The following is a 24,883-nucleotide window of genomic DNA, read 5'->3' on the forward strand; positions in this document are numbered from 1 at the left end:
TGCAAGGAAAAAGAAAAGCATGAGTGAAATACATGCTTGCACTTGTGTGCCCTGGAGGACAAAAAGGAAGGACCACCCTGGGTGTTTGTGGTACAGGTGGGCTGTGGACCGCATCCTAGTCATGTTGTCTGGTGACAGCAAGCTCTCAGGTGATCTGAATGCACAGCATGAGGCCTGCTGGTTTAGTTGTGGACAGAGCTGGCTGGGTCTGACTCTTAGCTCTGGAGTCACTTAAGGAGCCTTATCACTCACCTTTTGGCTCCTACAGATGAGTCAGGAGATGAAGAGTCTGTCTCACAAACGGACAAGACGGAGCTCCAGAATACCCTCCGGACGCTGTCCAGCAAAGTGGAGGATTTGACCACGTGCAACGACCTGATAGCCAAGCACGGCACAGCGCTGCAGCGCTCCCTCAGCGAGCTGGAGGCCCTGCGGTTGCCTGCTGAGAGCAATGAGAAGATCAAGCAGGTCAACGAACGGGCCACACTCTTTAGGATAACATCCAATGCCATGATCAATGTAAGTGCAGATGGCGCTTGTGTGGCCTTTTCATTCTTTCCCTCTTCCAAGGGTAATTCTCCCCGGATGCCAGGGAAAATTGTCACTGACAAAGCACAGAACAGTAGGTCCTGCTTCACTGCTCAGGGGATTCGAGTCACATTTCTTGTTGCATGAAATAGAACAGGCTGCACCAATGGAATGACTTTCACACTCTGCTCTGACAGTCTACTCCAGCCTGGGAATGAGTGAGGAGTCCGGAGTCTAGCCTTACTTCTGTAGCCAGCAGGACCTCTGATGGTGATGGGAATAGAGTCTCCTAACCTCTGTGGGTTGTGGTTTTATTTATTTGTTCTTATCTAACTTGATTTGTTGGATGTGAGTGATCTCCAAGGATCCCTTCCACTGCGGTGTGTGAGCTGCAGGTACTTTGCTAGTGCATCTGGCCTACAGTGTGGTAAGTGAGGCCAGCCAGGTATTAGGGAGAACTTTATAATACTAGTTAGTCCCATCTGTAGTCCTTGATTTCAGAGGTAGTTCTGGGTCCTGGACAAAGTGCTCAAATTTGGGTACTTTGCTTTCAACAAGAAGGGACCGGTGGTCCTGCCTCCTCATGACTCCAGCTTTGGGTGGCTGTTAGTGGCATGTGGAATGCTTCAGTTGCTTGAGCACTGGGCTCTAGGTAAACTCAGAGCACTGCGGGCATCTGGGATATATTTCAGATACTGGCTGATAGGTATGAAGTGAATACATAGTTTAATAAAACACTACTGTCTCAGGGTACCTGAGTGCCTTAGTCAGTTGAGTGTCTGCCTTTGCCTCAGATCATGATTCCGGGATCCTGGGATGGAGCCCTTGTCAGGCTCCCTGCTCAGTGAGGAGTCTGCTTCTCTCTCTCCCTCCACCCCTCCTCTTCTGCTTGTACTCTGTCTCTCACTTTCTCTCTCTCTAAAATAAATTAAAAATCTTTTTAAAAAATTAAAATAAGATAAACAGCACTGTTTCTTCTCTACTGGTGACTGATTCTCACCTGGCAAGTTGTTTCAGTTAACTTGCACACAAAAACACCAGAGGATGTTTCCTAAGGCAAGTGAGAAGAGTATTCTGAGAAAGGAGTTATGCTGGTTTTTCCCCTGTCCAATTAAATGGGATGATATTAATTCACTGGGGCCAGATTTTCCCTTGTTCAGGAAGTGATACTAAGACGTCTGCTTGGAACTAGTTTAGTCCACGTGGCTTCTAGAGATCAAAGGTCTTGTGACCAGGGGAAAATTCATTTTTTCACACTTAAAACCCCTTTGTTACTCAATAGAAAGTTGTGATGACCTTGACTTTCATATCATTTGCCGAAATGTTGAACGTTTTCTTCAGTGCTCTGATTCACACACCAGGTAGAAGAGACTAATCATTTTTGTCCACTTAAGGATGCTCAGCTATCTCCCAGGACTGGTCTGCTGATCAGCACAAATGCTGGTGTTTCTAATGCCTAATCATGTGCTCTTTTTCCAAATTGTCCCACTTACTTCTCAGTGACTGTGTGCCTGTTTTTCAGGTCCTCTTATGATCAGGAGAACCTCATAAATCAGGTCAGTTGACCAATAGTAAATAAAGGTACTTTTTAAATGGAACAGCTCAGGAGACAACAGTCTCCTGACACTGGATGTTGCCTTTATCCCTGCTCCATGGCAGTTCCTCTTCTCCTCTGATGTGGAAAAATTAACTAAGTCAGACATCTCTTGATTAAAAAATTTCTCATAAAACTGAAACTCAGTCTGGATTTTTCTTTCAAAGAAAGTTCCATCTTTGTTCCTTGGGGGGTTGTTCTTCCCCATGTTGTAAATGTTTAGAGTTTATGTCAAAGATAACGATCCTTGGGCAGCCCCGGTGGTGCAGTGGTTTGGCACCGCCTGCGGCCTGGGGTTGTGATCCTGGAATCGAGTCCCACATCGGGCTCCCAGCGTGGAGCCTGCTTCTCCCTCTGCCTGTGTCTCTGCCTCTCTCTCTCTGTCTATGAATAAATAAATAAAATCTTTAAAAAAAAAAAAGGGGGGGATCCCTGGGTGGCGCAGTGGTTTGGCGCCTGCCTTTGGCCCAGGGCGCGATCCTGGAGGCCCAGGATCGAATCCCACGTCGGGCTCCCGGTGCATGGAGCCTGCTTCTCCCTCTGCCTGTGTCTCTGCCTCTCTCTCTCTCTCTCTGTGACTATCATAAATAAATAAATAAAAAAAAAAAGATAACGATCCTTTGGAAATCAGAGGTAAGTTCTGTTTTTTTTCATTCTCTTCTCTCCAGTGCACTGCCTTTGCCTCCCTCAGAGCTGGTTGCTGCTTGAAATGCATTTTTTATCCTTATGTTGTTTCCTTGATATTTTTTAGGTGATAGTGCCAAGGCCTCAATGTTAACATGCTAACTTCACCTCTCAAAACAGGCAGTTTTATCAAAGGAGGAATACATTTCACTCAATTTCTTGATTGCCCAGGACATAGCTGTTCTTACTACTAAGAAGAATCTAAAAGTCTAACCAGGGAAATAAATTTGATGCTGTTAGTGTACCTATTTGCTTATTCAGCAAACATCTGTTGAGTACCATCTCTGTTCTAGGCACTGTGCAAGGGGATAGAAAGCTTCTCCAGGGTGGGGGATCCCTGGGTGGCTCAGCAGTTTAGTGCCTGCCTTCAGCCCAGAGCATGATCCTGGAGTCCCAGGATCGAGTCCCACGTCGGGCTCCCTGCGTGGAGCCTGCTTCTCCCTCTGCCTCTCTCTCTCTCTCTCTCTCTCTCTGTGTGTGTCTCTCATGAATAAATAAATAAAATATTAAAAAAAAAAAAAAAAAGCAAATGTGGCTGTGGCCCTTGCCCTCCAGGAGATTATTCTCTAGTGAAGTGCCAGAGAAGTAAACGGACCATTATAGAGTGTGGCAAGTGCCATGATAGAAAGGAGCACAGGCTGTGATGACGTGGTACATTGGAGGTATTGATCTCAGACCAGGCAGATTAGAGAAGGTTACTCCTCCTCTAAGTTCTGAAAGACAAGAGAGAGTCTTCCTATGAAAAAAGACAATGTAGAGCTTGAGGCCCTGAAGTCCAGCTGCCTTAGCTAACTATCTACATAACCAGCTTCCTCTGTGAACTCAATTTCTTTTCTGTAAATGGTGATGATACCAGTAGTTGCTCAAAGGATTGTTGAAAGGCTTCTATTAGACAATTACTGTAAAGGGTTCAGCAAAGTGCCTAACGTATCATTGTCTTTTGTCTTTCACTAAACTTTAGTTACGGTCAGTATCCGGTCAGCATCTGTAAAAGAAATGAAGGAGAAGAATTGATCTAGGTAGAGGTGTGGCTTATGTGGATCCCTTTCCTCTCTCCCAAAGTCTGGAAGTGACTAATTGAGGGTTAGAACAAGGAAGTAGCTAGAGATAAGGCTGGCAGGGATTAAGTGTGGGGGAGGGGATGGGGTACAGATCCTACTAAATGGGCTTGGTAGAGTGGATTAGAAGAGGATAAGACCGATTTTGATGCAGGCTTAATTATAATAGCTAACACCTTATTGAACGCTGTAAGCCTCAGATTTCTAAGTGCTTTACACATAAAGCGACAACTCTGAGATAGTTGCCATCATTTTTTATTTACAGATGAGGCACAGATGGGTTAAATAAATAACTTGCCCCAAATTCCATAGCTAGATAGTTGGATGGAGCTGTGATGACAGCCCCAACACAAGTAGAACTCCTCTGGGTGTGGAGGATGGAAAGAAGTGTACACAGACCCCAGAAATATTAAAGAAGAATCACTAAGACTTGATAATCGGAAGTGGGGAGGGAAGAAAAATTAAGAATCCAGGGTGCCTCCTAGTTTACTTGCTTGGGCAGGGGAAAGGGCCCTGGTACTGTTCCTGGCATGGAGAGTAAACACCCAAGGGAGAAGCAGAGTCCGAAAGGGAACGTGGTGAGTTCACTCTGGGATCCAATGATTTTGAGATCACCTTGAACCATTGGACAGACAGTTGGATATTCTGCCTCCATGAATGCAGAGCTGGAATTACTGATTTTGTAATCATTAGCCTATAGGCAAAGGTTGAGACCATGGGAGTAGATAATCTGTTTACCTTTTAGTTTCTCCATAACAGGGCATAGACTTCTAAGCTTACATTGCCTCCTTCATTATTAAGCAGGTTTTGTCAGGCTCCTAGTATGTACAGAGCAACTAAGTTCGGATTTGGAGAGATGTATATAATTAGGGTATAAATGGTATCCTCAGGTCACTCATAATCCACCTGGAGAGACAAAATCAGTCACAATACTGCTGTGGATGATTTAAAACAAGTGTGCACAAAGTGCTATGGAAATGCACAGGAGAGATTGGCAGCTTACGAAATTATCGAAGAAGTAACATTTGCCATAGATCTTGAATGGAGAGGACTTGGCCAAGTTGAGGAAGTGGGTAGGAAAGGGCATTCCTGGCAACACAACTAGCATATGCGTGCAGTAGCAGGCCCAAAAGAACTGTGTGTCCAGGAGATGGCGAGCCAGTCAGTGTGGCTCCACCATCAGGTGCAGGGGTAGGTCCGACTGCCTGAGGAGGAGGATCCAAGGCAAGTGGTGGCCACCTGAAGGGCCCTGGACGTTCAACCCAATAGTTAGGTTCTCAGTGGGGAGCCAGTGAAGGGGATAATGTGATCAGGTCTGTGTTTTGTCTGTAGATCCCTTCTTTGATGCCTCAGGTAGGCTTCTAGTTTTTAAGGTTACCTGTATCTCTTCAAAAATAAAAACCAGTTACTTTTCCCAATTTGATCTAATTCAAGGCAGACTCCCTGTTCTCAGCATCTGAATTCATCAACTTTGTGACCAGTGTGTGAGTGTGGTCAGGAATATACTGAAAGCAGTTACCCTCTGCTTCTCATCTTTTCCTTTAGTTAGTATTGCTTCTTTTGGTTCAGTTCACATAGTCCTTTGCGATCTTGCCACAAATACTTAGTCTGGGTTTGCTGCTCACTTGGCATTTTTTAGTCCCATGACTAGGAATATATAAAAGAACCATGACAACCATGTTCAGTTTTTTTTTTTTTCTGGCGTTGACCTTGATTTCATCATGGAGCTGGCTGTCCCTGATACTGTAGAATAACAAGGAGTCTTTTACTGTAATTTGCTAAAGTTCCTAGAACAAGGTTACTTAATGGGCTGACAGAGACCTGAGGGAAATCTCTGACTAGCTGCGTTGAGCTGACACAACCCTTTCTCCACACAGGCCTGTAGAGATTTCCTCATGTTAGCCCAGACCCATAGTAAGAAATGGCAGAAGTCCCTTCAGTACGAAAGAGACCAGCGTATCCGGCTGGAAGAGACCTTGGAGCAACTGGCAAAGCAACACAATCACCTGGAGAGGGCCTTCCGGGGGGCCACCGTGCTGCCGGCAAACACTCCTGGCAGTGCTGGTTCTGGAAAAGGTAGGTCGCTATGAGCCAGGTGGTTTTCTGCTGTTGATAGAAGAACTGCAAACTCTCCAGGATCAGTGACCTGTGCCAGGGAATTAGAGCTGTTTATTTCTGGTTCTACCATGTGTTGCCATGTTGGTAGTCAGCATGGTAAAGATCCTGCTGGGTTTTTGGTAAATAGAGCCAAAGTAAACAAATGGTTTTCCTCTCCTTGCAGATCAGTGCTGTTCTGGCAAAGGAGACATGAGTGATGAAGATGATGAGAATGAGTTTTTTGATGCTCCTGAGATCATCACTATGCCTGAAAACTTGGGCCACAAGTAAGTTGTCCGTGACTCACCCCAAAATGAACACATCTTGACCATCAAAGTTGAGAAATGTTTCAGTTGGATTGTTGAAGTTGTCAATGTTAACCAAGATCTGGACTCTTCCTTAAATGAGTGGAAAACTGCCAACTTGTTTACATGAGCAGGTTCTCCAGAGATGTTTAAATTCATGCATATTCTAAGTGTTGTCATTTAGTCACCCGTTCCGAAGTTTGCACAACGTGCTTTGCATTCCGCTTTGTAGAGACCTGGCGAGGACCCAACTATAGTTGTTGATCTTTGTTCTGATTCTCACATGTTTCCCACCTGTGTAGACGTACTGGCAGCAACATCAGTGGGGCCAGCAGTGACATCAGCCTGGATGAACAGGTGACTCTCATTTGGGTGCCATCGGGTGAGGGACGGTGTGATTCCCAAGGATTTGCTTATAAGGCACTGTGAGATACTGATTCTTTTTTTAAACGGGGGGTGGGGGGTGGGAGGGAAGGTTATAAATACTGGGTATTCTGTTCCTTGTGGATGATTGAATGGCCCTGTTTTTGCCCTTAGTACAAGCATCAACTGGAAGAGACCAAGAAGGAAAAGAGAACTAGAATACCATACAAGCCAAACTATAGCCTCAATTTATGGAGCATCATGAAGAACTGCATTGGAAAAGAACTCTCAAAGATCCCCATGCCGGTGAGGTTCCTGCACATCTGGGCCTGCCCAGAGAGCCTCTCGGGCCTCTTGGGCCTTAGTGGGAAGAGTGCTGCCGTGATGGTCCCACGCCCTTGAGAGGCGGTTTGTGTGTGTGGCATGGCCTTTGTTACCCTTATAATCATAAACTGTGCCTGAGAATCAGCCGCTTTAATGTAATCTGTAGATCTGGTGTGTTTCCAGATCACTTAGAATCAGATGCATTTGTTTAATGGCAGTTATATATGAGCAGATTCCTAAGCTCGGTTTGCTGGGGGCATGTACAAATAAATCTAGCATAGTTTATGTTTTTCTAAAAGCATGTAGCTGAAAACAGAAGTGCAGACAGGTACAGAATTTTACTCTCTATGGTAGCGCTAATGGGAGGTGCTGGCCATACACAGCTTGGGAAAGCACAGAAGCATAGGAGCAAAAAACAGTCCGTTCACTATGGGAAGATGAGGACCATCTCCATGATGAAGTTGGTGTTTGGACTGACCTCCTTGCCTCCTGTCTTGCCCTCCTCCAGTCTGTCCTCACTGCTGCCAAAATGACCTTTTTAAAATTACAAACGTAGTCATGTCACTCCTTTGCCTAAAATCCTTAACTGGATCCTTTTTGGCTTTGAGAGTAGTCCAGATTCTTTAGTGGGCCTGGTACTTCCTCCCTTGGACCGGGCTCCACCTACACTGGTGATCTAGTCATTCAGAGTCACGTTCAGGTATGCGGAGGCATCTTGGTTTTTCTCCCCCTTAGGTCATTTGCACAGACTGCTCTTTCTGCCCAAACTTTCATCAGCTCCCCACTCACCCTTGCCGCTTCTCTTTTTCTGTGGCTAATAGCCTTCAGGATTCAGCTCTACCATTATCTCTTTAGCAAGCTTTCACCCATGCATCCGGTCAGGGTGAGTTGGCTCTGCCTTGTGTTCCAACAGGTTGTGTTCCAACATTGCTCACTCATTACATGAGCATTTACTGAGTGCCTACCATCTGCCTGGTGTTGTACACATAGTGTGTCTGTTACACATAGGATCAATTTAAAGAAGCAAAGCCAAAATCTGTTTGTCTAAACCCAGGGTTTGCAAACTGTGGGCCTCAAGGCCAAATCTGGCTGCTATCTATGCAGCCCGCAAACTAAGAAGGGTTTTTGTATTTTTAAATATTTCAAAAGAATGGAAAAGAGGACATGATGTGAAAATTACATGAAATTTAGATGTTAGTGCCCCTCAAGTTGTGTTGATACACGGTGACTGTCATTCATGCAATTTATTGTCTGGCTGCTTTCATCCTATAGCAGTGTTGAGAAGCTATGACAGAGACCATATGGCAGTGTCATATGGGATAGTAAATATTTAGGCTTTGAGGGCCATACAAATATTTACTATCAAACCTTTTACAGAAAAAGCTGGCCAACCCCTGCTTTAAACAAATACTAGCTTAACTCATTCTCGTGTTAAAGTCCAGAAGTTGGGGATCCAGGGCTGGTACCATTCTCTACAATCTCAGGACTGGGCTTCTTTCTATCCTGTTGCTCTGCTATCTGTGGCCTCAGTTTCTAAGTCTGAAGTGGCTGCTCCAGCTGGGACCATCAGCGTCTCATTCCAGTCAGCAAAAAGAAGGGAAGAGAAGGGCATGCCCTGTCTTTTACGAGTGCTTCCTGGAAGTTGCATGAACTAGTTTCACTTCAGTCTCTGGCCAGAACTTAGTTATATGGCCACAGCTAGCTGGAAAGGAAGATTCCTACTGTCAGTGGCATGGCCTAGTTAAACATTGGGGGGTTCTGTTTTCTTGCAGAAGAAGGAAAGAATGGAGGGGGCGGGTAGCATACAGAAAGTATTCTCCTCCCCTCTTGGGTCTCAGGGACCAACGTGCCTTCTGCCTCTCCACAGACTGCGTTCCTCTTGGGTAGGGACTGTGTCTTACTGGTCTTCATATCTTTTTTTTAAAATATTTTATTTATTCATGAGAGACACACACACACACACACACACACACACACAGAGGCAGAGACACAGGCAGAGGGAGAAGCAATCTCCATGCAGGGAGCCCGACGTGCTACTTGATCCCAGGTCTCCAGGATCACACCCTGGGCTGCAGGCGGCGCTAAATCGCTGTGCCACCGGGGCTGCCCTGGTCTTCATATCTTTGATGCTTAGCCAGTGCCTGGCACATATACTATTTAGCAAATGTTGAAGTAATTAATTAACTGGGTCTTAGAAAACAAATAGATTTAAATGGAAGTGTGTAGGACTTTTGTTAGAAAACTGTTAACAAGAAAAGGCCATGAGTTAGCACCCTATAGACACATAAAAGCATTGGTTTACTGGGGGCCTAAAAAGAAGCCCCACTTTCCTGGTGTCTTACAAAAAGTAGTGGGGAGGTAAGCGGGAAAGGCAGTCCCTGCTCAGAAATAGCTTCTGAATATGGGTGACCTCGCTGTCTCCTTTACCACTAGTTCCTTGTTGACATTGCCATGGCAGGTGTGTGGTTCTCTGCCTGTTTGCCCAAAGCTCTAGTCCTCGCCCTCTGCCTGCGCTGCGATGCATCACGGGAGAGCTGGTTCCTCTAGACTATTTCTCAGGCTTCCGGGCTTTGGCACCCGGCTGGGCTCCATCAGGGTGAGGCACCAGTAGGAGTTTGCGGGGGACCCTGGCCATGCCTTCTCTCCTGGGCAGTGCTTTGGCAATGGCTGTGTGGCTTTGGTTTCCATTGGACAGGCCCCCTGAGGCTTTAGCTACTGCCGAGTGCCTCTGGCCTCTGGCCTCTGCGCCATGGTTCTACCACTGCCTCTCTTTGTTCCTCCAGCCCCGTGCTCATGGCCTCCTGCTGTTGTGATCTCCAAATTGTCTTCCTCGGCCGGCTAAGTCTCCATCAGCCGTGTAATGAATTCCTTCCTTCCTTCTGCTTTAATTCGCGGATTCATTTGTTTCCCTATTGGGCCTCTGGGTGATAAAATGACCAATATGAAAAGCTTGGTGCCTTTAGAGAAACTTGAGTTCCTGAAACAGTTGTTGGTGGCCAGGGCAGTGTGTGAGTGTGTGTGTGTGTGTGTGTGTGTGTGTGTGAGTGTGAGTGTGAAGAAGAGCTAGGGCTTAAGGATGCACTGATTCTAGGCCCAGGCTGTGCCCATATGTCTTGTAGCCACCCGTGGAGCACATACCCATCCCATTTTCCTCAACATGCATGCAAGCATTACTTCACGTGGCCTGAAACTCTGCCAATGAGAGGTTTTGTTGGCATAGTTTCTAAGTACCTTCCGTAAAAAGACTCTTGAGGATTTGAGCCATATTAGTCCATTACCCCTCTGTATGCATTTTTTCGTCCACTGTTCTTCTCTAAGTATCTCTCAGTATTGAGAGGGATTTTGTAGTGTGACCCCGTTTTAGTTGAAGCAGGGTAAGTCCTAATGTTGTGTTCTAACGTTGGTGCAGCGGCTCTGCATTCACTGGGAAATTTCCCATGGAGAAATGCTGGGTGTGTTTCTCAGAGAAAAAGCAGACTCTAGCCTATTTTTTTATTTTTTAAATGTATAAATGCATAGAAACAAACATGAAAATATAATGGTTATCTTTGGGTAATGGCATCTCAGATAAATTTTTTCCTTTATACTTTGTAAAGTTTGTTATAGTGGAAATTACAAGATACTTCACAATTGAGAGGGCAGTGAACACTGCGGGGTAGTATGTGGTTCAGGGATTGGTGGGTAGGAGGTTGGGCAAAAATGCAGAAAAAGAGGTGGGATCGTAGGAAAGAGAAGTGTTTTTGTTTGTTTGTTTTTGCTGAAATATTGCTCTAGGCCAGCTCTATTCAATAGAAGGGGAATTGTTTTCCTCCTTCCTCTGTTCTCTGGATTCAGGACTCAGGCTAATGATATGCAGGCTTGTTCAGCGAGATTGTTGTATTGTAAAGCTAAAGTAAGCTTTGTGGGCTAGCCTGGGAACCTAACCTGTTTTTACAGTAATTTCTTAAGTAGTAAAGTCATCTTAAATTTCAAATAGGTAATTTAGAAGCTAACTCTTTTTGGGGGGAGTTGGAGAGACAGTGTCTCTTATGTTCACATCTCTTTATACCCAGTGGGTAGTATAGGGTCTGGCACACATGAGGGCTCAATTAAGGGTATAAATGAACATCTTCTCCCCAACAGAAGCACACACACATACTTGCTTTATCCTGTAGTTGAAAGCCCTAAGTTGGCTTTGAAATGTGAAAGGCAGAAACACTCACAGCCCTAAGTCAACCCCCGTCATGAGCACTCCAGTCCAGAACACAACTGTCCAGCCTCACAGAAGAAACCAGAATCCTGCCCTGATAGAGATCTGAAACAATCATTAGCAATCGTCTTGTCCAGGAATAGAAGCTAACTTTTGTAATGTTTTCTTTTCACCAGTCAGGATAAACCTCTACTTATAACTTATTATCCTTTATTTTCTTCCTCAAGAATTTTAAATGCCTCACTCCCTCTCTGGGTATACTTGTGCTAAAATACATTTCTTCTTTTATTTCCTTCTTTCTATACCTATTCGATACCAGTTTCCTATGGGTAAAGCATCGATGGCTCTCAAACATGCAGTGACGAACAAAGAGGCACGGTTCCGATCTCAAAGAGCTTACACTTAGTGAAATAAATGAAAACTGATTTATACTGCTCATTGACATGGACAGTTGGCCAGGGAGAGTGTGTTACTTATAGGTTAGATCTTAGAGGTGGTCTCCTGAGCAAAGCAAAGGCCTCTTTTCTTCCCAGTGATTTGCTTTATCATCTCAACATCTCGATATATCTCTCCACCTGCAGATATTCAGCTGTCTCTTATAGATGTGTGGGCAAAGTTTTTAAATCTGTTCTTTTCCTGACAGGTGAACTTTAATGAGCCCTTATCCATGCTTCAGCGCCTTACTGAAGATCTGGAATACCACGAGCTGTTAGACCGAGCTGCAAAATGTGAGAACTCTCTAGAACAGCTCTGTTATGTTGCAGCTTTCACCGTGTCCTCCTACTCCACTACTGTCTTCCGTACCAGCAAGCCATTCAACCCACTCCTTGGGGAGACCTTTGAGCTAGACCGCTTAGAGGAAAATGGGTACCGTTCCCTCTGTGAGCAGGTAAAGGAACCTCGGGACTGTGACACGTTTACTTTTTAAAGAAAGGGATGTCTTTTTGGTTGTTACCCCTGGGGGTTACCGTTTGTAGAAATTCCACGCCTGTCACCCCAGACTGCCTTCTTTTCCTTTAGGGCTTCAACACTGGAGGCCCTGGTACTCACCTACTGTTGTGAATATAAAAATGTCAAGTGTGCACTTTGGGTGTTTATCACCAATTCAGAGGCAGTATCTTTTCTTTCTCCTTCTGTCTGAATCTGAACCACTGATTTCTTCAAGGTGAGTCATCATCCCCCTGCTGCTGCACACCATGCCGAGTCCAAAAATGGCTGGACATTGCGACAGGAAATCAAAATCACCAGCAAGTTCCGAGGCAAATACCTCTCCATCATGCCCCTCGGTAAGGCTGCCGTCTTTTATGAATGAAAGATCTTGATCTTCTGGCATGAAAAAAGTGGTCACTGAGTTAGCAGTCAAGAGACTGGAAGCCTGATTGGGGCACTGAACTGTACTTGCTAGCGTTGGGCAGGTCATTACACTTCTCAGCTCTCAAATGAGTGAGGAGGCCTGAGAATCTTTAAGGAGCCTTTCAGTCATAAATTCTTCTTGTTAGCTATCTCTAATAAATCTCTAAGTGTGATTTTAGAATATAAAATCTAGCATGCTTAAAAAACTCTTACTCCTAGCTGGTGGTGTTGTCCCCATTACTCTAGCTATCAGTTTCACTCCATGAAATCACAGCTCTTGTGATTGCAAGATTAGGTCTCTTGGACAGTCCCTCTCCTTTTTCTCTCCTTTCTCCCCTCTCTCTTCCACCACTGGGAAGGGTGAGATATCATTTATATAATGACTGAACTCCAGGTAAGTTGAAACTTCATTTTAAAAGATTTTGTTGCATGACAAGTTAATTTTGCACCAAGATCAAAAAGATCGGGCCTGGGAATAGGAATTCTAATATGCAGTGTTGGAGAGTCTGTACTTTAGGGGAAATGAGATTATTCGCCAAGTGTAGTAGAGATCTCAAGGCTCTCTTAAACCAGAGCAGCCACATTTGGCCATGTGTGTCTAGAAGAGTAATTGCTGAAAAACACAAAGCAGACAGAAACTCAGTAGCTCCCTAGAGACAGAACCGACAGTAACTGCCTAAGCCCCTGGTGGTGTTCCATTTCCCGTTTTAGTCTATCATGAGGCAGCCATAGTGCTGGGCTGGAGTCCTTGTCTTTAGTAAACTCTCCTTTCTCTCAGAAATATAAAATGTAGCAGATATAGAAATGGGAAATTGTTTAGAAAACAGAAATTAGCCAGAAAACAAATGCAGGAATGTTTGTAATATATGAAAGGAAGAAAAGAAATGAGAGTGTTAGCTCTACTGCCTCATGGCTAATATGCAAAAGGCTCTTAGATGAAAAGGTGACTGAGTGATTTTGGTCTTGATGTTTACTAAGGACCTTAGAAAAGACTCATATTGCTTAACTGTCTTTGATGATAACTATTTCAGAAGTATTAGGTTAAGAGTAGTAAATCCTGGGATGTTCTCACCTAATTTGCAGAACTAGGATGTTAGTGGTCATATTACAATATGACTTTCATCCATGGAAACATTTTGGAGGCTCCCTGAGGCTCTCCAAAGGGATGGGTTATTTTTAATTCTAAAGAGGGTTGTGGGATGCCTGGGTGGCTCAGCAGTTGAGCATCTGCCTTCAGCTTGGGTTGTGATCCCACAGTTCCGGGATCAAATCCCACATCGGGCTCCCTGCATGGAGCCTGTTCTTCTCCCTCTGCCTCTGTCTCCCCCCCCCCCCCCCCCCCCGCCAGCTCTCTCTTTCTCATTGTGTTTCTCGTGAATAAATAAATAAAATCTCTTAAAAAAAAAAAAGAGGGTTGTATACATTTTAAAAGTAGCCATAAATCTAATAAATAGCAATAAAATAGCAGTAAATCTGTCAGTGATATGCTATACATTTTCTCTGTGATTTGATGAATCTAGAGTTCCTTAAGGGGCAAGTAACTATATGAACATGATATATGTGGTAGATCTAACTTTTTAGAGTTAAAAAATTATCTTTGATAGGATTCTATTCCTATGGTTATTTAAGGATTCAGGTCACCAGGATGTGTTGCCTTAAGTCCCTCAATCCATTAAATACCGAGTACCTGCCATGTACCAGGCAGGAAGTATAAGTTAACAAAACAAAGATCCCAGCTTTCATAGGGAGATTGAACAAAGAATTAACATAGTGACAGGAAACTGATGTACAGAGAATGGGATTTTCGGGCACTGGTCCTGCAGATGGCTGTATTTAATAGTTTGGATCAGTGACATGGAAGGAGAATCCTGCAGTGAAATTTTCACATTTGCAAGGGCACTCTACTCTCCTAGGGTAAGTTGGTAAAACAATAGATGTCACTGAAGAATGATTTATGGACAGGATTGTGAGTAAGCAGATAGTTTTTGGAGGTGGTATAACAAGGAGTCTGAGTCTCCTTGTAAAATAGACTAGAAAAGTTAGAACCCCTGCAATCTAGAAAGAAGAGTGCTTCTAGAAAACATAATGGAAGTGTGCAAAATGAAAACAGTGGCAGAGAATACATGTGAGTTTGCTCATCTAGTTCCAGGGCACTAGAACCAGGTGGTAGTGCAAAAGGTGAAAGACAATTTAAGGCAACTGGGTGGCTCAGTAGGTTAAACATCTGTCTTTTGATTTTGGTTCAAATCATGATCTCAGGGTCATGAAATTGAGTCCTGCATCAGGCTCCTTGCTAAGCATGGAACCTACTTAGGATTCTCAGATTTTCTTTCTCCCTCTCCCTCAGCCCTCTCCTCGCCCTCCTCCACTACTTTATCCTTGTACCTGCTCTCTCTCTCTTTCTAAAAAAAGAAAAGAGACACATTCATATATTCAGGTATTTATTTATTTGTTTTAAGGTTTTTAAGTAATTAAATTTCTATACACCGATTGTGGGGCTCCAACTCATAGCCAAGAGCCGTATGCTCTACCAGCTGAGCCAGTCAGGTTCCCTAAAGAGACACATTTAAAGGGATATTGTTTTATAGTTTTGGAGCTCTCTAAACCAAGAATCACAAATTGGGAATATGAATGAAACAACCAGTCAGCCTGATGATCTCTGTCAGTGACACTACTGGGTTCCAGGGACCTTGAATTTGCTCCAGAGTGGCATTTTAGTAAAAAAATTCCCCTTACATATTTTATTCATTCTTCCAGTTTCTACTTCTTCATTAGTGATTACTTATAACTAATATAATTACTGATTAGTTACAATTTACATTTGCTATTTTTGCTTTTTGGGTTTTTTTCTGTATATCTTTGTTGTTGTTGTTCCTCTATTCCTTCTTTTGTATCAAATAGATATTTTTCTAGTTTACCATTTTAATACCCTTGTTATCTCTTTTTACTATATTTTTGAAGGATTGCTTCTCAGCCTTTTGGCTAGATCAAGATCAAGTGTATTTTCGAAGGTATTTTTTTTTTAGTGGTTATCCCAGGTCATACAATTAATATCTAAGCTTCTTGTTCAGATTAATACCAATTTAGGGGCAGTCTGGGTGGCTCAGCAGTTTAGTTCCGCCTTTAGCCCAGGGCCTGATCCTGGAGACCCAGGACCGAGTCCCACGTCGGGCTCCTTGCATGGAGCCTGCTTCTCCCTCAGCCTGTGTCTCTGCCTCTCTCTCTCTCTCTCTGTCTCTCATGAATAAATAAAATATTAAAAGAAAAGGATTAATGCCTATTTAATTTCAATAGTATGTAAAAACTTTGCAGATATATGGATCCTGTACCTCTTTCCTCCTTTGTGCTTTTTATCTTTGTGTAAATTATATTTTTATACATTATAATACCATCAACATAGTTTTATAACTGTTGCTTTATACGAGTGTCTTTTAAATCATGTAGCAGAAAAAAAAAGCTGCAAGTAAAAAATACATTAATACTGTTGTTTTATAGTTTAATTATAGTTCTCTTTACTGGTCTCTTCTAATGTAGATTTAAGTTGCTGTCCACTGTCCTTTCATTTCAGCCCAAAAGACTTCCTTTGGTTTATTTCTTGAAGGAAAGATCTAATAGCTATGAATCCTTTCAGTTTTTGTTTGCCTGGAAATGCCTTACGTTTTTTGTTTATGAAAGATAAACATATATAGATATGGATATAGAATTCTTGGTTTGATCATTTTTTTCTTTCAGTATTATTGGATATGTCATCCCACTGCCTTCTGGCCTCTGAAGTTTCTGATAATCTTATTGAGGATCATTTATCTTGATGCATCACTTTTCTCTTTATTGCTTCAAGGTTCTCTGTTTTTCGGTATTTTGACTATGATGGGTTCCAGTGTGGTGCTCTTTGAGTTTATCCTATTGGAGTTACACCTCTTGGATATGTAGGTTAATGTTTTTCATCAAATTTGGAATTTGAAGCCATAATTTATTAAACTGCTCCAATTGGAGCAGTTGTTTTTGTTTTTTTGTTTTGTTTTGTTTTGTTTTGTTTTAGAGCAAGAAAGAGAGCAAGCAAGGGAGGGGGAGAGAGAAGGAAAGAGAGGATTCCAAATAGGCTCCACACTCAGTGTAGAGCCCAACACAGGGCTAATCTCACGACCCTGAGATCGTGACCAGAGCCATAACAAGAAGTTGGACACTCAACCGAGTCACCCCGGGGCCCCCTTAACTGCTCCAATTATGAACACCACCTCAGGCAGCTGCTATGTTAAACAATTACCATTGGTGTTTTGCTTGTCACCCTGGGGAAAAGGCTATTTGAGATGAGCAGGTACTGAGTCAAGTCAAATAAAGCCAAGCCTTGTGATTGGGAACCACCAAATTGGTCAGATAATGACAGTTCCTTGGAGATTGGGCTTTTGGGGAGCTTCATATTGTTTGCTTCCCCCAGTGTTTGCTAAGCTGCTTGCTGCTTTTCACATCTACGGTGATTGTGAGATTGCTGGTTCTCAAGGCTACTGCCAAGCTGGGGAAAGGAAGATGGAAGTAGGGCAAGTTAAAATGCCACAAAACTCATTTTTCTTATGCTCAGGATGAAGCAAGAATTTTGAGTGACACTAGGAGACCACAGAATGTACAATGCAGGTGGCCTCTGGTAGCTGGAAAAGGCAAGAAAGTGGGCCTCCTGTAGACCCTTCAGAGGGAACATAGGCCTTTTGACACCTTGATTTTAGATTTCTGACTTCCAGAAATGTAGCAGTTGAGTAACAACTGTGTTTTAAGCCAAAGAGTTTGTGGAAGTTGGTTCCAGCAGCAATAGAAACAAATACAGGGGTAATAGTGCCCGCAGCTGAGGTATCACTAGGTATTTGAGTGCCTACTATATGCTGGAAACTGTTTTTGGTGCTGTGCGTATGTAATGGTGGACAAAAACCACTTTGCCCTCACTTAACTTGCATTCTTTTCTTTTAGAGAGTGTGTGTGTGAGCAGGGGAGGAGGGGTGCAGGGAGAGAGAGAGAATCTTAAGCAGGCTTCATGCCCAGCATGGAGCCCAATACAGAGCTCTATCTGACAACCCTGAGATCATGACCTGAGCTGAAATCAAGAGTCGGTGCTTGGGCAGCCCCGGTGGCGCAGCGGTTTGGCGCCGCCTGCAGCCTGGGGTGTGATCTGGAGACCCGGGATCGAGTCCCGCATCGGGCTCCCTGTGTGGAGCCTGCTTCTCCCTTTGCCTGTGTCTCTGCCTCTCTCTCTCTGTGTGTGTCTATGAATAAATAAATAAAATCTTAAAAAAAAAAAAAAGAGTCGGTGCTTAACTAACTGAGCCACCTGACGCCCCAGCTTGCATTCTTTTCTTAAGCAGACAAAAAAGTAAACACTTAAATATTATTTTTTGTCTATATTTATTTAATTTTAGACAGTGGTAGTTCTATGAAGAACTAGAGCAAGCAGAGATGGGGTGAATAGTGGAGAAGCGAGTGTGTTAGTGGTTCCTTGGACACGGAAAATTCTCTGTGGCAAGGTTACATTTGAGCAGACACCTAACTAATAAAAAGAACCAATCAGAAGATCTGAAGATCTGGAGAAGAATGTCCCAGCAGAGACGCCCTTATAGATAAAGGCCCCAAGAGGGGAATAAGCACAGCATGTTTGCTCAGGGAGCACAAAGGCCACAGCAGCTTTCGAGCACAATCCGAGGAGTTGGCCAGGACCAGATCTTTTCCTTTTTTTTTTTTTTTTAAGATTTTATTTATTTATTCCTGAGAGACACACAGAGAGAGGCAGAGACATAGGCAAAGAAAGAAGCAGAGAGAGAAGCAGGCTCCATGCAGGGAGCCCGATTTGGGACTCAATCCTGGGACTCCAGGATCATGCCCTTGGCCAAAGGCAGATGCTTAACTGCTGAGCCACTCAGACATCCCAAGGGCCGGATCTTGTAGGGTTTTGTACATGAGGGAAAGGAGTTGGGTTTGGTTTTCATTGCAGTGGGAAGAAACTAGAGATTTTACACAGTGTGGCAAGTTGACGTGACATGGTTTAAACATCACTTTGGCTAGAGACTTGAAGGTGACTATGGTGGAAGTGGGACCGAAACAATGTTAGCTTCAGGCAAGAGAGGACGGTGGCTTTAGACAGCAGTGGTGGTAGAAGAAGTATTGAGCAGGAGACTTAGCATGTGTGTAGATGACACAGGTATTTGAAAGGGTGTTGTGAAGATGAAATGAGCTAATAGATGAGGAGAGTGTAGCACGGTGCCTAGGACACAAGGTGCTGTCAGCAGAGCTGCTCCTTTTGTCCTGGGTGTCATTGTCATCACTGCTGCTGCAGCCAACAGGGCTAGTTTAGTCTCATGTACAAGAAAGACACATAATTACTCTTCTGTTCATTAGTGGTTGCAGAGAGAGCTTAGACTTCTACCAGTACTGTAACTGACTGTATTAGTCAACATGTATATAAGGATATACATATAGGGTGTATATATGGGTGGCTCTGTCGGTTAAGTGTCTGACTCTTGATTCTGGCTCAGGTCATGATCTCGGTCATGAATTTGAGCCTTGCGTCGGGCTCCACGTGGAGCATGGAGTTTGCTTGGGGTTCTCTCTCCCTCTCCCTCTGCTCCTCTAGCTCGCACTTGCGTGCTCACTCTTTGTCTGTCTCTCAAAAAAATAAAATCTTTTTTCTAAAAAGATATACATATGTATGTTTATCTTTAAATTTTTTTATTATTTTGAATCCCTAGGCACTTCTCTTCACCTCACTTTTGGTTTTATATGCAAGATGAACTCACAGGGACAAGAGAAGACTGTATCTCTTGAGCACCCATTATGTTTCAGGCATTGTACTGGCAGATAAACAGTACTGCGTGACAAGGTGTGCTTATCCCAAGTCTACAGATGATAAAGCTGAGACCTAGGGAGATCACAGCATATGCAGGATCTGGTACTCTAGTGCAGTTCTGTTGCTAACCTCCCAGATTCACGCAGACCGCATAAGTTAAGGACACCGGCTCCAATAAGTCTGCTCTCACCTCAGATGCCAGCTACCAATTTGGGGGGCCCCAGACCCTATGTACTTCTGACGCACTGGCTTTAGTTTAGATAATTTGCTAGGATGACTCATAGAACCCAGGAAAGAACTATCCTCACTATCATAGTTTTATTATAAAAGGTACAAATCAGTACCAGCCAAATGAAGAGATGCATAGAGCAAGGTCTGCGAGTGTCCTGGACATAGAACTTCTATGACTTCTCCCATGGAATCAGGGCACATTGAGGTGTTCACCAACCAGGAAGCTGCACTAAGCTCCATCGTCCACAGATTTTATTAGGATTTGATTAGGTGGGCATGATGGAAACATTGACCACTGGACTGAATTCCGTTTTCAGGCCTCCTTCCCTGGAGGTCCCCTCTGGGACCTCTCATTTGGGAGATTCCAGGGGTTTAGAGGTCCCCTCCCAGGAACCATGGAGAAATACCAGACCAATTCCTTATTACACAATCCAGGGTCACACTTCTAACAAGTGTTGGAGCCAGGATTCAGTCTAGTTCTGCCCTATCCACTACTACGTTATCATTAAGGCCCTTAGAAAAGCAGGTTACTTAAGGTCATGTGGCTACTTACTAAAAGAGGGCCTCACCACTGCCATCCTGACTTCCAGCATGTGCTCTTTTCCACAATTCAGTTTTATTTTTTTTATGTGGGGCAGATTTGACCTGTTCCTGTAAATTTTGCAACTTGTGTGGCAGGCACATTTGGTGAAAAGATTGGAGCTTTTGCTTTCTTTTTTCTCTAATTGCAGAATATCGCTTCCTAGCTAAGATTAATCAGTTGTCAGTGTTGGTCATCATTTAGTTACAGTTTAATCATAAATTTAAAAATAAGTGAAGAAAAAAATTCAATCAGTGCTTCCAGCATTTAAGAAGATTATAAATCCTTTTTGGTTTATTGTTTTCCTTTTAAAAGTAAGAAATATTGATAGAAGAAAATCAGTCCATTGTTATTTGTAGCTAATGTGACACTGTTGTTCTAATATTTGGCTTGTTTGTGTACCTGTCTCCGTTTCCAGGTAGCATTCACTGTATTTTCCATGCAACTGGGCACCACTACACTTGGAAGAAGGTTACCACCACAGTGCACAACATTATTGTGGGCAAGCTGTGGATAGATCAGGTAAGCAGAGGTGCCCAAAGTGTTCTGAAGTGCAGAAGAAGTACATTCGTAGGTCCGTCTCTGCAGTATCAAGGGCATGAGAACTGGCCCCAGACGGTTGTTACTGATTTTTCTCACGAATTGCTCTCAGGCAGTAGCGCCCCCCCCAATCCCCGAGTTTTAATTAATTAATTAATTAATATTTATTTATTTATTTATTTAAAGATTTTATTTATTTATTCATAGAGACACACAGAGAGAGAGGCAGAGACACAGGCAGAGGGAGAAGCAGGCACCATGCAGAAAGCCTGACGTGGGACTCGATCCAGGGTCTCCAGGATCATGCCCTGGGCTGCAGGCGGTGCTAAACTGCTGCGCCACCAGGGCTGCCCCCGAGCTTCTTTCTTTCTTTCTTTCTTTCTTTCTTTCTTTCTTTCTTTCTTTCTTTCTTTCTTTCTTTCTTTCTTTTCTATCTATCTATTCATTCATTCATTCATTCATTCATTCATTCGAGACACAAAAGAGAGAGGCAGAGACATAGGCAGAGGGAGAAGCAGGCTCCATGCAGGGAGCCCAATGTGGGACTCAATCCCGGGACTCCAGGATCATGACCTGGGCCAAAGGCTCAACCGCTGAGCCACCCAGGCGTCCCCTGAGTTTCTATACCACGAATTATTATTTGTAAATGACCAATTTGTAACATTCATTCAGGGACTACTCTCCCAGGACTGTGTTGACTATTATGAAAGTACAACAAAATAATAAACGTGGCTCCTAGTCTTCCACCTTTCATTATTCATCAGACTTGACTGCTAGGCAGAACACGAAGTCTTGGGGATAAAAAGCTAGATAAGACATTGTCCTGCAAAGTTATTGTATCATTGGAGATGACGTGACAAATACGTATAGATTCAAAAGTATTTAACAAAATACACTAGCATAAGAGCTGTACTAAGATAACATCTAATTAATTATCAGTTGGCTCTTAAGACAATGGTTATAATAAATTCAGAAAAGAAAGGGAGAGTGCCTGGGTGGTTCAGTCGATTAAGTGTCTGCCTTGGTCTCAGGTACTGATCCTGGAGTCTCAAGGTCGAGTCCTGAGTCATGTTCCTGGCTTAGCGGGGAATCTGTTGCTCCCTCTCCTCTTGCCCTGACTTGTGCTCTCTCTCTCACTCACTCTCTCAAATAAATAACTAATCTTTAAAAAGGGGGGGAATACTGTCTGACAAGTCAGGAAAACCTTCACAGTAGGTGTGTGAATTAAGCTGAGTTTTTTTCTTAAGATTTTATTTATTTATTTATTTATTTATTAGAGAGAGAGAGAGTATGAGCAAGGGGAGGGGTGGAGAGGAAGGGAGAGAATCTCAAGCAGACTCCATCCACAATGAGCACAGGGCCCCCATGAGGGGCTTGATTTCACAACCTGAGCCAAAAACCAAAAGTTGGAGATCATGACCGGAGCCGAAATCAAAAATTGGATGGTTAACCAACTGAGCCACCCATGTGCTCTAAGCTGAGTCTTCAAGTGCTTTGGGATTTAGAAGATAGAAAGAAAATGAAATAAAGTATAGAAAGTTCCGCCATGTATAACCTTGTAATTGTGAGTAGAGTACTTTGATTTAAGCACAGAGTTCATGAAGGGTATGAGTGGGGTGAAAAGGTAAATTATTATGTGAATATCAACATATGTGCTGAAAGGCAAATCATGCCGCCTACCAAGGTTTTGAAGGAATTTCATGGCTTCTCAGGGTTGGCTGAGACCAGAACCCTTAAGCAAGGGAGTCTGAGAGTGTACGATGGAAAAGTATAGGGCACGGGGTCTGGCACATATTCAAGTCCTCCAGTCTTAATACAGTGATGCTTTTTATTTTGTAGTCTGGTGAAATCGATATTGTGAACCACAAGACAGGAGACAAGTGCAATCTTAAATTTGTCCCTTACAGCTACTTCTCTCGTGATGTAGCAAGAAAGGTAAGAGGAGTTGGAGTTTTAAATGTTTTTCCTTAGTGTGTATCCCTTAGAAAGCCTACTCTTAAAAAAAAATAAAGAAAAGAAAAAAAGAAAGCCTACTCTTTGGGGGCTGGTGTGAATGATAGATGAATAGATAGTCTAAACGTATATATCTCCTAAATATTTATGTGGTGATTTGGGGGAGGGGAAGGAGAGGTAAAGGAAAAAGTCATCAGGAAAGGGGACTTAGATTTTGCATTACTAAACCAAATCATTGTCTTTTCTGATCAAAACAATAAGAAAGTGAAAGTCAAGAGCAAGGAGAGATTGCAAATGGGAAACACAGAGGAAGGACCAATAAAAGGATTTCAGGAAGAAGGATGGGTAGTTTGACTGCCGTGAAGTCCTGTGTCAATTGCACCATGAGTTTGATGTCAAGTGAAGAAGAATTGGAGATTTAAATCTGTTTATGGCTGTCTCTAACTTCCAGAGAGAAGAAAATGCCATAATTCTGAGTACCAGTCGGATCTTTACCCCTCATGTATCATTGCAACAAAAAACCCTATACAACAAAATGATGAAACTCCAACTTGTGGCTCATTTATTTTAAGCAGCTCAAAAAAAATACCAGAATAATATGGGTGGTTCTATGGTGTTTATTGTAGCAGGATTTAACCAGTATTTACTGTAGGGCTTTGGTTTCCAGAGTAGTCAGGTAAGCTAACCCAAAACCCTGCTCTCCATCCTTGTAGGTGACAGGGGAAGTGACAGATCCATCAGGAAAAGTTCACTTTGCTCTTCTGGGGACATGGGATGAGAAAATGGATTGTTTCAAAGTACAGCCAGTCATTGGGGAAAATGGGGGTGATGCTCGGCAGAGAGGCCATGAGGCAGAGGAAAGCAGGGTCATGCTATGGAAAAGGAACCCTTTACCGTGAGTATCAGTATGTATGCTATCTGGGTAACACTTTGACCCCAACCTTGGAGCAGTACTGATGGCATTGCTGCCTTCCTTCCCACTTAAGCACGTGAGGAATCAAGCCAGGGAAATCAGAACCTTTGGAGAGATTACCAGAAGGCTGTCACCATATGATTTGAGTTATAATGTGCTTTTGCCAAGAAAAATGAAACTAATCAAGTCACATCTGCCAAAAATATTCATTATTTATTTTTAAAGATTTTATTTATGTATTCATAAGAGACACAGAGAGGCGAAGACACAAGTAGAGGGAGAAGCAGGCTTCCCTGCGGGGAGCCTGATGCAGGACTCAATCCCAAGACCCCGTGATCACGACCTGAGCCAAAGGCAGATGCTCAGTCGCTCAGCCACCCAGGTGCCCCAAAATATTCATAATTTAAAGCAAAATGATTCAGGGGTTGATTCCCACATCAGGCTCCCTGTGTGGAGCCTGCTTCTCCCTCTGCCTATGTCTCTGCCTCTCTCTATATGTCTCTCATGAATAAGTAACTAAAATCTTTAAAAATAAAAAAAAAAATAATAAAACCATTCAGAAGCAGCTGGACAAGAAACATGCTGACCACCTGTTTACAACTTAGCCTGAGACCCAGCGGCAATATAAAGGTCTCTGAGGTCAAGTAAAGGAATTCCGAAATGAGATGGAGGCTATTTTTCTCCTGTCATCTCATTTGTTTAGTCTATAGTAGCAGCCAAGATTATCCCAGAAAGAGGATAAAGAGAAAGCAAAGGAAATAGGAATGAGGAATTTTCATTTTGTAGAATGTTTCACTCTTCGTAATGAATTCCTTCCTAATCTCCGCAGAGTACAGTACATACCCAGCAAACTCCTAGAGTGAGTGATGCCAGGGGAGGGGCTGGAGAATGGTCTGGTCTGGGTGTCTTCATGAGGGGACCGTGACCTGGTGCTCAGGTCTGTCCATCTGTAGAACAGCTTTGCAGAGGCCATGTTTTGGCAGTGTGCTTGGTGGTTCCGTAACAAGGGACTGGGCGCTGATATCACCCTTCGTCTTTCTCATCCTTGACTTGTAGGAAGAATGCTGAGAACATGTACTACTTCTCTGAGCTTGCCCTGACGCTCAATGCCTGGGAAAGTGGCACCGCGCCCACAGACAGCCGATTGCGGCCCGACCAGAGACTGATGGAGAATGGGCGCTGGGATGAAGCCAATGCTGAGAAGCAGCGCCTGGAGGAAAAGCAGAGACTTTCCAGAAAGAAGAGAGAAGCAGAAGCAATGAAAGCCACGGAGGATGGTAATGAACCTGCCTTCCACTCTCTTGATGCGTGGAGAATCATTTCGTGTGTTTCTGGCACTCATTCTGTG

General features: G+C 43.5%; 1 protein-coding gene across 1 annotated transcript in view; it reads left to right on the forward strand.

The window, feature by feature from the left end:
- The window catches only part of OSBP (oxysterol binding protein), a 34,384-nt gene that overhangs the window by 6,842 nt on the left and 2,659 nt on the right, over window positions 1–24,883 (forward strand). The window contains exons 3-13 of the mRNA XM_055300872.1: window positions 269–519; window positions 5,742–5,940; window positions 6,146–6,248; window positions 6,569–6,623; window positions 6,804–6,935; window positions 11,786–12,031; window positions 12,308–12,428; window positions 20,548–20,651; window positions 22,509–22,604; window positions 23,336–23,517; window positions 24,592–24,812. Coding sequence (XP_055156847.1) covers window positions 269–519; window positions 5,742–5,940; window positions 6,146–6,248; window positions 6,569–6,623; window positions 6,804–6,935; window positions 11,786–12,031; window positions 12,308–12,428; window positions 20,548–20,651; window positions 22,509–22,604; window positions 23,336–23,517; window positions 24,592–24,812 — 1,710 coding nt within the window. The remainder of the gene's footprint in view (window positions 1–268; window positions 520–5,741; window positions 5,941–6,145; window positions 6,249–6,568; window positions 6,624–6,803; window positions 6,936–11,785; window positions 12,032–12,307; window positions 12,429–20,547; window positions 20,652–22,508; window positions 22,605–23,335; window positions 23,518–24,591; window positions 24,813–24,883) is intronic.

The sequence above is a fragment of the Nyctereutes procyonoides genome, unplaced genomic scaffold (genome assembly GCF_905146905.1).
Source record: "Nyctereutes procyonoides isolate TBG_1078 unplaced genomic scaffold, NYPRO_anot_genome, whole genome shotgun sequence".
In the NCBI taxonomy this organism is placed as follows: Eukaryota; Metazoa; Chordata; class Mammalia; order Carnivora; family Canidae; genus Nyctereutes; species Nyctereutes procyonoides.